This window comes from Oryx dammah, unplaced genomic scaffold (genome assembly GCF_014754425.2).
Source record: "Oryx dammah isolate SB20612 unplaced genomic scaffold, SCBI_Odam_1.1 HiC_scaffold_4, whole genome shotgun sequence".
Taxonomy (NCBI): domain Eukaryota; kingdom Metazoa; phylum Chordata; class Mammalia; order Artiodactyla; family Bovidae; genus Oryx; species Oryx dammah.
In genome coordinates, this window is record NW_024070188.1 from 29,276,081 (window position 1) to 29,290,391 (window position 14,311).

The window sequence follows — 14,311 nt, forward strand, 5'->3', positions numbered from 1 at the left end:
AGTAGCTACTTATATTTACTCTAATATTTACCACTTCTGATGCTCTTCTTTTCTTCTTGAGGATCCAAATGCCTGTTATCATTTCCTTTCTACCTTTAGAAATTCTTTTAGAATAGCTTGTATTGCATATCTGATGCTAATGAATTTGTTTAGCTTTCTTTGCTATCAGAATATCTTTATTTTGTCTTTATTCTTGAAGGAAATTTTTATTTGATATAAAATTCTTGGTTGATAACTTCTTCTCCAGCATTTTAAAGATGTCATTCCACTGTCTCGGGCCTCCACAGTTTCTAATGGAAGTCATCAAGAGCTAACCATTGTTCCCTGTATTTAAAGTCATTTTTCTCTGCTGCTTTCTAGATTTCCTCTTTACCTTAGGCTTTTAGAAATTCAATTACAATGTGTCTAAGCAGTACTTTCTTGTATTTATTCTGCTTGGATTTCACTGAGGTCTTCTTGAATCTGTAAATTTACATCTTCACCCAAATTGGGGAAATTTTCGATCATTATATCTTCAAAAGGTTTTCAACCCATTATCTCTCTTTGCCTTCTGGGATTCCAATTAGAAATATATTAGAAAGCTTGTTATAGCTCTACAAATTCTTAAGTCTCTGTTTCTTTACTTCTGTCATTTTCTATTCACATTGGCTATTTTTAAGTTCTCTCTGGCTCTTTGTTATCCCCATTCTGCTATTAAACCCTTGAAGTGAATTTTTATTTAAAATACTTCTTGTAGTTTATTTTAAAATGTCTTCTTGTAGTTTTAAATTTTAAATTTGGTACTTTTTTATGGTGTGTATTTCTCTGCTAATATTCCTTATCCTTTCATTCATTACAAACATATTTTCTTTACATCATTTTCCCCCTAAGTTATAGTTACAGTCCTTGCTTTAGTCCTTGTCTGCCAATTCCAATGTCTACATATTGGAGTTGTTATCTGCTGATGGTTTTTTCTCTTGAGAATGGGTAATATCTCCTCATTCTTCACTTTTGGGTGGTATTCTGGACCTTCTGGATTCTATTTCTGAAGATCGTTGATATTTTTGTCTTAGCAGGAAATTACCTTGGTTGGACTAAAACTATAAACTCAAATCTAAGTTCAGTATCCTATCCTTAGGAAGCTTCTAGTTTGCTCTGCAACTGTATGGTTCAGAGGCCAGTCAGAGAATTTATACACAGAACTTGATAACCTGGGGCTATATCAATCTAGTTCTCCCTGGGATTCATTTTTCATTTTCCAGCAGCTATGCTTGCCCTGACACTGTTTCCACTGTTTCCCCATCTATTTCCCATGAAGTGATGGGACCAGATGCCATGATCTTCGTTTTCTGAATGTTGAGCTTTAAGCCAACTTTTTCACTCTCCACTTTCACTTTCATCAAGAGGCTTTTTAGTTCCTCTTTACTTTCTGCCATAAGGGTGGTGTCATCTGCATATCTGAAGTTATTGATATTTCTCCTGGCAATCTTGATTCCAGCTTGTGCTTCATCCAGCCCAGCATTTCTCATGATGTACTCTGCCTAGAAGTTAAATAAGCAGGGTGACAATATACAGCCTTGACTGCAGCCATGAAATTAAAAGACGCTTACTCCTTGGAAGAAAAGTTATGACCAACCTAGATAGCATACTCAAAAGCAGAGACATTACTTTGCCAACAAAGGTCCATCTAGTCAAGGCTATGGTTTTTCCTGTGGTCATGTATGGATGTGAGAGCTGGACTGTGAAGAAAGCTGAGCGCCAAAGAATTGATGCTTTTCAACTGTGGTGTTGGAAAAGACTCTTGAGAGGCCCTTGGACTGCAAGGAGATCCAACCAGTCCATTCTGAAGGAGATCAGCCCTGGGATTTCTTTGGAGGGAATGATGCTAAAGCTGAAACTCCAGTACTTTGGCCACCTCATGCGAAGAGTTGACTCATTGGAAAAGACTCTGATGCTGGGAGGGATTGGGGGCGGGAGGAGAAGGGGACGACAGAGGATGAGATGGCTGGATGGCATCACTGACTCGATGGACATGAGTCTGAGTGAACTCCGGGAGTTGGTGATGGACGGGGAGGCCTGGCGTGCTACGATTCATGGGGTCGCAAAGAGTCGGACACGACTGAGCGACTGAACTGAACTGAACTGAATGCTTGCCCTAAATGCTGTAATCTGGTTATTCTAGCCAGAAACAGTGTGGGTTTTCTATCAGAATTTTAGTCATCACATGCATCACTAACTTTATCTGCCCTAAAGCTGATAACCATTTTTTAAAAAGAAAGAAAGAAAAAAAATTAGAAAATTCTCTTCATTTTGGTTCTCTTCCAAGTTTTGTCTCCCTCCTATAATCTTTCCGGGACCTTCAGATAGTTGTGTTACATATTTTGTTCAGAATGTATTATGGTTGTCTGCAAGAAGGTCTTTTGGTTAGGAGCTTATTCAGCCACACCAGAAGAAGTTTTAGTTTTCAAGAGAACGTAACTCATTTATATTTCCTGTCATTGACATGCCTGATTGTGTTCCATGCTTTTTATTCTTTTTTTTCTGCTGTTTCTTCTGCTTTCCAGCTTTTGCTTTAAGAAATATTTTTACTTTTATCCTTGTCTTTTCTAGCAGTGTGAAAAGTAGAAGGGGTATCTTAAATTCTAATATACTTGACAATATATATATTATTTTTTTCCTAGTTATCAGTGCCACAAATATTGACACTATCACTTAGGATCTATAAACTCTCTTTCCAAGGGGAACAAAATTTACAAATAAATAAGCAAGCAGAAACTACAAATATTCACTTAAACTCAATTCACTGTTATGATCAATTTTCTCATTTCCAACACTTCTTTTTAATAAGTTCACATTTGAAGACCTCTTTCTTCCAGAGGACTCACTGACTTTTTAAAAAAATCTTTTCATTCTTTATTCTCTTTCTGCACACTGCCAGAGCTTCATAAGTGGTTTTCCTTCATCACTGATTTCATTTTCTATAGTTTCAATTCTACACTTCAGTGTTTCTAATACTGATTTTAACTGATTTAATTTAAACCCCTTTATCGCATGTAGCTTTTTTTAATTTCATCTGAATTCTTAGTAAAAAGATTTCAACACATTTGTTTGTCTTCTCTCAGCTTAGATCTTCTATATTACAGAATCTGCTGCTGCTGCTGCTAAGTCGCTTCAGTCATGTCCAACTCTGTGTGACCCCACAGACAGCAGCCCACCAGGCTCTGCTGTCCCTGGGATTCTCCAGGCAAGAACACTGGAGTGGGTTGCCATTTCCTTCTCCGATGCAGGAAAGTGAAAAGTGAAAGTGAAGTCGCACAGTAAGTGTCCAACTCTTCATGACCCCATGGACTATACAGCCTACCAGTCTCCTCCGTCCATGGGATTTTCCAGGCAAGAGTACTGGAGTGGGTTGCCATTGCCTTCTCTGATTACAGAGTCTATCTTTCCGTTATTTTTAAAGAATACAAAATAATCTTCTAATGCTTGCTTACTTCTCTTTCCTACTTATGTTCCCATATTAAAGTATTTTCTATTTACATAACCTTGAAAAAGGAGTGGTATGACTAATCTTCAAGAGCTCCTGTAATCTAAGATACATGGTGATTCCTCTTTCCCTATCCACCTAGTTGTTCTTATATTTCAGTCTGTACTGTAGTTCAATGTTAAAAAGTGATAACTGACATCCTTCTCTTGTTCATTCTTGTAATAGATATACCACAATGTTTCCAGTAAGCCCACTTCTGTCTTTTGAACTGATATATATATATTTGGTATCATATTAAGAAACTCTCCATCTATTTATATGTCATGCTGTGATTATATCAAGATGTTGAATTTTGTCAAGTGCTCTTTCATGCTTTTATGGAGAACGTCAATGGATTTTTTTCTCCCTAGAAGTATTGTGTGTGTGTGTGTGTGTGTGTGTGTGTGTGTGTGTGTGCGCGCGCGCGTGCTTAGTTGCTCAGTCGTGTCTGACTCTGCAACCCCATGGATTATAGCCTGCCAGGCTCCTCTGTCCATGGGGATTCTCTAGACAAGAATACTGGGAGTGGGTTACCATCACCTCCTCCAGGGGATCTTTCCCACCCAGGGATCGAACCCAGGTGTCCCATATTGAAGGCAGATTCTTTACCATCTGAGCAACCAGGGAAGGCCCCCTAGGAGTATTAATATGATAAATTACATGAGCATGTGTGTGTGTGCATGTACCAACTTCCCAGTGATATCCAGTCTTTTATTTACTACAAACAGATTGGCTTGAGTAAGAATCACACAGTGTTGTTGCCTGATAATCTAAATAACACAGGATTATTCTTGGACATTACAAGGCTATCTATAGTATTTTCATTATAATAAATAGTGAATTAAAAACTAAAAAGTCCAAGAGACTTCCCTGGTGGTCCAGTGGATAAGAATTCGCCCGCCAGTGCAGAGGACACAAGTTCGACCCCTGGTCCAAGAAGACTCCACATGCAGCGGAACAACTAAGCCCTGTGTCCACAACTACTGAGCCTGTGCTCTAGGACCCGCAAGTCACAACTACTGGGCCTGTGTGCCACAGCTGCTGAAGCCCACACACCTAGCACCTGTGCTCCACAGGGGAAGCCACCACAATGAGACACCCTTGCACTGCAATGAACAGTAGTAGCCCCAGCTCACAACTAGAGAAAGCCCATGTTCAGCAACGAAGACTCAGCAGCAGCAAAAATAGATAGATAAATAAGAAACCAGAAGTCCACAATGCATTCCTCAGTCAACAAGGGATTTTTTTCTTTCAGCACTTTTTGTTTTACTGTCAAAAAGCATAGCCATTTCAACTTGCATATTCTTTTTCTCTACAAAAATATATTCATATTTTTGATTGAACAAGTTATGTTTAATTATTAATTTCAATTTAATTAACTTAATCTACCAATCTATTATTAATTTGTTCTTAGAGTCTCCATGCACTTAATCTATAGTAATGTTTTTTCCTACTAGAATATCATGAAATTAACAAAATTTTGTTAGAAAGTGAGTAGCATATATATGATATTTTAATTTTTGTTTCTGGCTCTTCTAATGAGCTGACAGTATCATCTTCAAAATGTAAAAATATGTTTATTTGTACATAAGCATTTGTACATGTACATTTGTATTTACCTAAATGACAAAAATGCTAAATAAATCATTTACCTGACAGTTTATAAAAGTAAGAAATTGAATATAAACTAACCTAGATATATTTTATCTAAAAATTTCCCAGCAATTTCCTATTCCTGTGGATCCTCTCTGCTTCAAGTTCAAGAATCTTAACCAGATTACCCTAGAAAATGTAAAATAGCACTCCAAATGTTGTGTTACGAATGTTTAAAATACATTAAACGTATTTTGAGCTTACAAGAAAGTAGAAAAATCCCTGCAGACCAGTAAACAATCAGGAAGCTAAAAGCCAAAGTAGTAATCATGAGCTGACACTGGTTTGAGATTTTAACTATGTGGTATAGACAACGAGGCTGTGGACCTGAGCAAGCCAGGACTTAGAAGTGAGCACTAGAAGAAACAGTGACACACACGCAGTCACTCTGGTACCTTGTTCCCTTCACCCCTCAAGTATCGCTTCCCTTTCTTTACTTGTACTGGACTTTCCCAGACTACTACCTCCAGAGCTATTTTCTCTTCCAAGTTCCTAAATTCTGGCCTTGCTTTTACTGGCTAACAATTATTTTCTATTAAAATTAAAGGTTTCTAATCATTTTCTTTTAAAATTAATAACATTTATCTACAAATTGTCAATAGAGGTATAACTGTAATTTCTACCAACAACCACCCTTATTCTTGTCCAGGAAATTGATGCATTCTAACGAGAAATGGAGGGGATAAGACGAATGATGTGGAAGAAAGTTAAGCATAGCAGCTAAAGATAACAGAGAGGGGAAAAAAATACAGTGTTCTTCTCCACTAGGCAGTATCTTCTGGACTTCTAGCCTCCAGATTATTCTGTCTTTATTGAATAAAGGCACTACCACCTACCCAGTTGTATGAGCCAGAAATTTAGAAATTGTCCTTTCCTTTTCCTCAATATCCAACCTATACCAGGTGATACCCATTTTACTTCTTAACTATTTTCAAATCTATCCTCTCTGTATCCTATATCAAGTTTTCTCTACCTCATATCTATTGATATTTTAGGCTTGATAGTTCTCAGTTTTGGGGGGGGCGGGTATCCCTGTTCACCACAGGATGTTTTGGCAGAATTTCTGACTTCTACTATGAGATGCCAGTAGCAGCACCAAATCCTCTTTACTGCCTGGTGGTGACAACCAAAGATGTCTCCAACATTGCCAAATAGCTCCTGGTTTGCCAAATAGCCCCCAAGATGCAATCACTGCCTTATGCCAAGTTATTATCATTTCTTGTCCAGTATATATAGCAATAACCTACTAGAGTGTCTCCCTGAATCCACCATATTACTGTACCCTATCCTATAACCCATTCTCCATACTATAACCAGAGTGGTATTCCAAATCCAATCTTGCCAGTCCCTACTTAAAACACTATAGTGGCTTCCCATTTTTCTTACAATAAAATCCAAAATCCTTATTACTGCTTGATAAGGTCCTAGCTCTCACTTCTCCAGATTCATCCTGTACCTCACTGTATACTACTTCCCCTTCATCAGTGTATTCCAGCCACATTGGCTATCTTTCAGTTCCTCAAACAGGTCATTCTCTCTCCAATCATTGTGCTTTGCCTCAGCCCTCTGCCAAGAAGGTTCTTCTCCCATCTCGCATAACACTCTGAGAATAAGCAGAAGCTATTTTGAAAATAATAATAAGTATCCAGGGGCTAGATTAAAAGCAGTAAACTAAAGAATGCATTCTGATGGCTGGAAAAGAGGACATACTATATCTGGGATGGGGTAGACAAAGATCAGTGATGACCAACAAGAAGGAAAAATAGAGGGCAATGTGTCAAAAGAGTCACAAAACCTACATTCTAGCCTCTGTTCCATCACTCACTATCCATGCGATTTCTTTTTAATCTATAAACAGGAAAACTAACTTTTTTGTTGTCCAATTCTATGAGGTTTAACACATGTAACCACCAGTACAACTGGGATACAAAACAGTTCCAAACTCCCCCTCAAGTTCTCTGGTGCTGTCCTTTTGTAGTCAAATACCTTATCACTCCAGCCCTTCGGCAACCACTGACCTATTCTTTGTCCTACACATTTACCTTTTCCTGACATTCAAACTTAATTTTCCTAAATCTTGTTTCTTCAGTCATGAAGAAACACACACACACACACCAGTAGGAGCTGGCATATATATATACACACACACATATATATATATAACATATATACCATCTTCTTTATATTAAAATAGTAAGTTACTTATGTCTGCCATGGTTAAAAAACCTGGTGTATGCTAAGCATCCCATCTAGGTTCATATTTAGAAAAGGCTTTCTTTAAATGTGTCGCTAATGCCCGATTTTTGGAATCCCGCATCTTGGACCTTCAGTCTCCTCCATAGAGATGGCTCCATCTCAGATTTCTACATGCTACCTTGGTGGGCCTGTAACTTTGTTTACTCCTACACAAAGCTATGAAGCTCCAGAATGTTCCTAACCTCTCCTGTGGTTGGCCTGCCTCAGGTTACACACTGCAGTAACTTGAGCAGCCGCCGGCAATTTTCTTCTCAGCAGTCTTTGCTTGAGGAGTCATTCTAAGCTTGTTCAAGCACCTTGCTCTTTATGAACATAGCTTATCCTGAAAGGGTAAAGGTAATACTGAAGATACTATTAAGTCAACAAGTCACAGGAGTGGAGTCAAGCCTTCTGTCCCCACTGATGTTCTAATATGAAAAAACTCATTGTCTTGTCTCATAGAATGAGAAACAGAACGGTATAAGGATTTTAATAAATGCATCTGAAAAATCATTCATAATTCTCTATAGTATAACAGATTACATATAACTATAATTGTTTGAATAACTAGATCTTAAGGTATTGATAAACTAACTAATGTTTCCCTAAAATAAGTCATCTAATGGTATACGAGAGGAGTCTAAACTTGGCCTAACCCTATTTATACATTTTAATTAATGAACAGCTGAAGCTTATAAATGTCATAGCTAGTAGGGGTAGCTAAAAATAATGTTAGAATCATACTTCAAAAAATATCAACATAAATCAATTATATGGAAAAACATAGACAAATTAATAAGCTGAAATAGGAAGAAAAAAGAGATCAACTACAAAAATAGAGAGAGACCTAGTTTGACAGCAGCTCACACAGTAAGATCTGAGCATATTAGTAGATTACAAATTCACTATAAGTCATTAACGTGACATGACAATTAAAAAAAAAAAACAGAACAAAAAACTCACACCACTACATTGCTCTTTTCAGGTTCAGTGATGACCTCCATGTCACCAGTTCCAATGATCAACTCTCAACCTCATATTTCACCTCCTAGGAGCATTTAACAAAGGTGATCATCCATCTTTTTTGTACCACTCCCCTTTTCCTTGTTCAACATACTCTTGGCTGTCCTACTCACTGGCTGCTCTTACCAGCTTCCTTTAGGACGGATGACACCCAAATTTCTATCTGCAGTCCAAACCTTTCCTTGAAATCCAAATTTATATGCATCTGCCTCATAACCATAGAAACTCCAGAACCCCACTTCCACCTCCCTTCCCAAATTAGCTTTTCCTATAGTCTTTCCCATTACAATAAACAGCCAAGTTATCCTTCCAATTGCTCAGGTCATAATCTTTGAGCCATTCTTGATCTTTTTTTAAATAACCCATATTCATTCCATCATTAAATCCTTTTGACTGCCTACAAAACCTGACTACTCTCACCACCTTCACTGCTCCATCATCTGCCCTCAGGATTGTTACAGTCATCTTCTAAACGGTCTGCCTACTTCCAACCTTGAACCCTCACTCCCACAATCTATTCTCAATACTGCAGAGAGAACCTTTAAAAATACACATTTACTCAATATTCGTTCTAAGACTATTTACTGAGATCCAATTATGTGCAAGGCATTGTTTCAGGTGCTTAAAAAAAAAATATATATATATATATATATGTGTGTGTGTGTGTGAAAAGAAGAGGTAAAAGTTGTTGCCCTCTTAAAGGTTTTGCATCCTGGAAGAGCACAGATAATAAACTATAAATACAGTAAAATAAATAAATAAATAAAGTACATGGTAGATCCATAAATGCTACATAAAAAAACAGAGCAGGTAAGAAGAAGCGGTGCCAGGGGAAACGGGATGGTTTGTAGATTCAAATGGGAAATGAGTCTAGGTGTCATTGGCAAAATAACCTTTGAGCAAAGACCTGAAAGAGGAAAGGACTTAACCATGCAGATATCTGGTATAATAGCATTCCAGTCAGACGTCAACATTCAGTTCAGTTCAGTCACTCAGTCATGTCTGATTCTGCGACCTCATGAATCACAGCACGCCAGGCCTCCCTGTCCATCACCAGCTCCTGGAGTTCACCCAAACTCATGTCTGTCGGCTCGGTGATGCCATCCAGCCATCTCATCCTCTGTTGTCCCCTTCTCCTCCTGCCCCCAATCCCTCCCAGCATCAGTCTTTTCCAATGAGTCAACTCTTCGCATCAGGTGGCCAAAGTATTAGAGTTTCAGCTTTATAATCAGTCCTTCCAAAGAAATCGCAGAACTGATCTCCTTTAGAATGAACTGGTTGGATCTCCTTGCAGTCCAAGGGACTCTCAAGAGTCTTCTCCAACACCACAATTCAAAAGCATCGATTCTTCAGTGCTCAGCCTTCTTCACAGTCCAACTTTTACATCCATACATGACCACAGGAAAAACCATAGCCTTGACTAGACGGACCTTAGTCAGCAAAGTAATGTCTCTGCTTTTGAATATACTATCTAGGTTGGTCATAACTTTCCTTCCAAGGAGTAAGCATCTTTTAATTTCATGGCTGCAATCACCACCTGCAGTGATTTTGGAGCCCCAAAAAATAAAGTCTGACACTGTTTCCACTGTTTCCCCATCTATTTCCCATGAAGTGATGGGACCAGATGCCATGATCTTCGTTTTCTGGATGTTGAGCTTTAAGCCAACTTTTTCACGCTCCTCTTTCACTTTCTTTTTTTTTTTACAGAAACAATAATATGATTTTTATTAAGAAGTAAACCTAATCACTATCTTTTCTTGACCTACTCAATCCTCTTTCACTTTCATCAAGAGGCTTTTTAGTTCCTCTTCACTTTCTGCCATAAGGGTGGTGTCATCTGCATATCTGAGGTGATTGATATTTCTCCCGGCAATCTTGATTTCAGCTTGTGCTTCTTCCAGCCCAGCGTTTCTCATGATGTACTCTGCATAGAAGTTAAGTAAGCACGGTGACAATATATAGCCTGATGTACTCCTTTTCCTATTTGGAACCAGTCTGTTGTTCCATGTCCAGTTCTAACTGTTGCTTCCTGACCTGCATATACGTTTCTCAAGAGGCAGGTCAGGTGGTCTGGTATTCCCATCTCTTTCAGAATTTTCCACAGTTTATTGTGATCCACACAGTCAACATTAATAATATATAAAATACTATTTTTTGGTAGTATTCAACCTTCAATAGACTACATGATGGGCTGAAAGATACAAGATTTTAACTTGCTATTTTTATCTATATATTCTATTTTAATTCTTAAACAATGTCCAAATAAGCCAAAAGTGCTTTTTCAGAAATGATAAATGAAGTATCAGAAACCACTTATGCAGGCAAGCTTTGTCTTTTCCCAAGATTCAATTAGGAATTTTTCCTTTCATTTCACTGAGTTTCTTTTATGACCCATATAAAGCAGTTAGAAAGGCCAGTATTTTTAATATGCATTATCTAATACTCAGAGCAAAACTGCAAGTGCGTCAAACACAGGAGATCATCTGGATTTAGCTTGCTAAAACATTTTCAAATGCAATATCGACTGATTTTTCAAATTAAGTTAGTTATAAAACTTAGGATAAAACAGTCATCAGATTTATTAACATAATAAAATGAGTACAAAATTATGAATTTTTAAAAGCTTATTCATTTCCACCTAATTGGATAAGACTAGCACAATGTTTGTTTTTACCTTCCGGTGGCCTGTTGGATGTTGCCACAACGACGACCCCGTTTTTGAACAGATTTTCAAAAAGCTGTTTCAGAATCATGGCATCAGCAATGTCAGTGACCTATGGACAGCAACACACTTGTTTTATTTTAATTTCACTTCTGCTCTAACAAATTTGCTAATGGCTCATCGTTTTTTTTTAAATATGGAAGTGAATTCCAAGAGAAAAATTCTAATTATCATGAAGAAAAGAGTAGATAATTAAAAGCATGAAAGACTGTAGTCGGTTAAACTTGACTCTTCTTTTTTGCAAGCCTATCATTTCTACGCAAATTAACAAATGATTGTAGGTTAACTTCTTTCACAGAACTACAGGTGGAAAGCACAGATAATTGTCCTAAACATTTAGGAAATCTAACTAATTAGAACTAACATAACCAACTCCCCTTTCCTACTCCCCTTCCTACTCCCATTACCGCCTCTCTCCCCAAATAAAGAGGAGAGAGAAAAAAAAAGAAAGAAAGAAAACACGGGCTGTTTGAGATTTCTAACACCTTTCTGGCAAAGGTCCCTGAAAAGGTGACTTTAAATGGTCATGGGACTTTAGAAATAAGGACAAGTAGCCTGTGAGACAAAATCAGCTGCTGTTGAAAATAGAATGATATGACATAGATACTATTGTGCAATTGTTGCACAAAACAATTCAACAGATGGCCCATCACAAAAATAAGCAATTTCATTGTTCTTTTTAAGTGCCTTCTATTACTGTCCATGAATAATCAAAAGGCACTGCAGTCATTTCCAGCACAGCCAGCCTCTGCTAACCTTCGCAAACACAAATATTCCTTCTACAAAAAAAACCCAAAAACAAAAAAGCCAACCTTATAAGGATGCTTAACACGGTGCTGAAAAAAAAAAAAAATAGCTTCTGACCAAAACAGAAATAAACAATGCAAATAAAACTACTTCATCTAAGTTACAGAGATAATATGACCACTGATATTTTCTAAGATTATTTTTTCAATCCATAATTAACAAGCAATCTTAATGATAATTTTTTTAAAAAGCTTTTTAAAATCACAAAGAAATACAGAAATTAGGGAGGGAAGGAAGTTGACTTCACAAATAAATATATAGTGACGGTTGATATTAATTATTGCACCTTACCCTATGAATATAATAACATAGTTTTGGATACTCTCAGCGTAAAAATGTTTTGATCTTCCTTTAACAGCACATTTTAGGTAATCTCAATAAAACTTACTTTATATTCACAAAAATATATCACACAATATATATTACATTGTTATTTTTAAATCATGCTAAAGTACACAGAAACTAGTGACATTCTTTCAAATTAGATCAAAATACTAAAAGTGACCAACTAAATGGTTATAACACAGCTAACAACAGAAGTGACAGAAGTCTAAATCACTTCTCTCTTTTAGCTGATATCTCACTCAAAAGTTTAATTATTTCCTTCCCACCTGAACAAAACCAAATCAAACCATATGGGAATGTGCAAATCTTTTTTTTTTTTTTTTTTTTGCTGTCTTAGGCTTTAACTTTAAACCATTAACTGAAAAAATTTAAAAAGACCTAAAGAACTTACAAAGTGGTGATTAAAATGAAAAGGAAAGTGGTACTGATATTATTTAATTTGGAGCTTAGGATCACTGTCAAATTTTGCTTCCGCCAAAACACTCACAGAGAAGGCCCTTTTCAAATGCTTAAACACCAGCGGCATTTCTGATGAGAAGACAGAACAAGCTTGCAAATTTTAGAAGCAACTGCACTTTTAAGTTGGATTCCCAATACACTGACTTTTAAAACGAATGGTTATTAATTAAAATCACCCAATTTTAGAGAATAAAAATGATTATTTGACTATCTCACTGATTTTCTTGAAAAAAATTAAAATAGCTTTTGTGCCCTAAGGTTCAGATAAGTGAAGGGACATTTAGCTTATAACACTGTGCAAAGGTTTAAACTGAAAGTTGAAAAAGCAAGCAATAAGGACTGGTGGTTGAATTATAATTTGTTGTTTTTGTATTACAGAATGTTTTTGCTCTAGCAGAGTAAATTAACTTGGAGAAGCTATGGCTAATTAATAAAGCAGGAGTCACTTGGTGTAGCCGGGTGCCAATGCATACTCTTTTGATCTTGTCCTTGCACTTGTTCAGCTTTGCTGGGGAACAGTAATTTTACAGTATAAGTGAACAGAAGACAATTGGCCACACATTCTTGAAGAGGGAGCTTTTTCATCACCCAGCATTTCATTACCACCAGGAACAAAAGAGAAGGCTACAGATTACCACTAAGGGTAGTCTGCTAATACAGAGTGGAGACATTTCATTAGCATTAAAGAGAAAAGATTTTTTTATGACCTAGAGTTGCTTTCCATCATGACTCACTTAAGTAAAAAAAAGGAAAAAAGAAATCTAATGGTTAATTTACATGTGTAAGTACTTGAGTCTCAGTCATCTACTGATTGGTACAAGGCCATGTAATGAGTGATAAACATAAGCATGCATTATTAGTAATTAGTATTAGCACAAAAATAAGCACCTATTTTTTATTAGCAGTTTTTAATAGCTTTCCTGTTTTATAAAAACGGTCAAAACTATTTTTTAAATGATATTGATAGCTTATAGAGGAGAATTTTGCATGATATTCTGCTCATCAGAATTCTTTTTTTTTGGACCATATTAGTAAAATATCTATCCAGTGTCCCTAAAAGAAATATGAGAAAACATTTTTTTTAAAATTCAGTCTCCTTCAGATTCTGATATCTTCAAAATCATAAATGGCTTAATAATAAATATTAATATTCAAGAGAATATATGAAGACCCTAAAGAAAACTTTAAGGAAAACCTTTTCTTTTATTTCAGTAATTAGTAATTAAAACACATAAAAATATTCTATCTAAACAAATCTCTCAAACAAGAACAGTGTATTTGATAACACAGGTAAAAATGAAATACTACACTTGGTAAAACTGACCTTCTGCAAATGTAATCTGAATGCTATCAAAACATAATCTTAAAAAAGCCCTAAATTTAAGAGAAAAGAAACAATATATTATTGTTTTTAAGCAGCAATTGTTCCTATTCATCCCCCTATAAAATAAATATTATATTAATTAACACCACCTAATGGTCAATAATGACTAGTTAAAAATCAAGACCAGTAATAGGATTCAATTTTAAAAGTGAAGTGGTGATTGCAGACACACTGTCATAGA

At 36.4% G+C, this 14,311-nt stretch overlaps 1 protein-coding gene across 1 annotated transcript in view; it reads right to left on the reverse strand.

Moving 5' to 3' along the window:
- AFG1L (AFG1 like ATPase) overlaps window positions 1-14,311 on the reverse strand; it is a 193,050-nt gene that overhangs the window by 111,906 nt on the left and 66,833 nt on the right. The window contains exon 6 of the mRNA XM_040238553.1: window positions 11,088-11,187. Within this exon, the coding sequence (XP_040094487.1) occupies window positions 11,088-11,187 (100 nt within the window). The remainder of the gene's footprint in view (window positions 1-11,087; window positions 11,188-14,311) is intronic.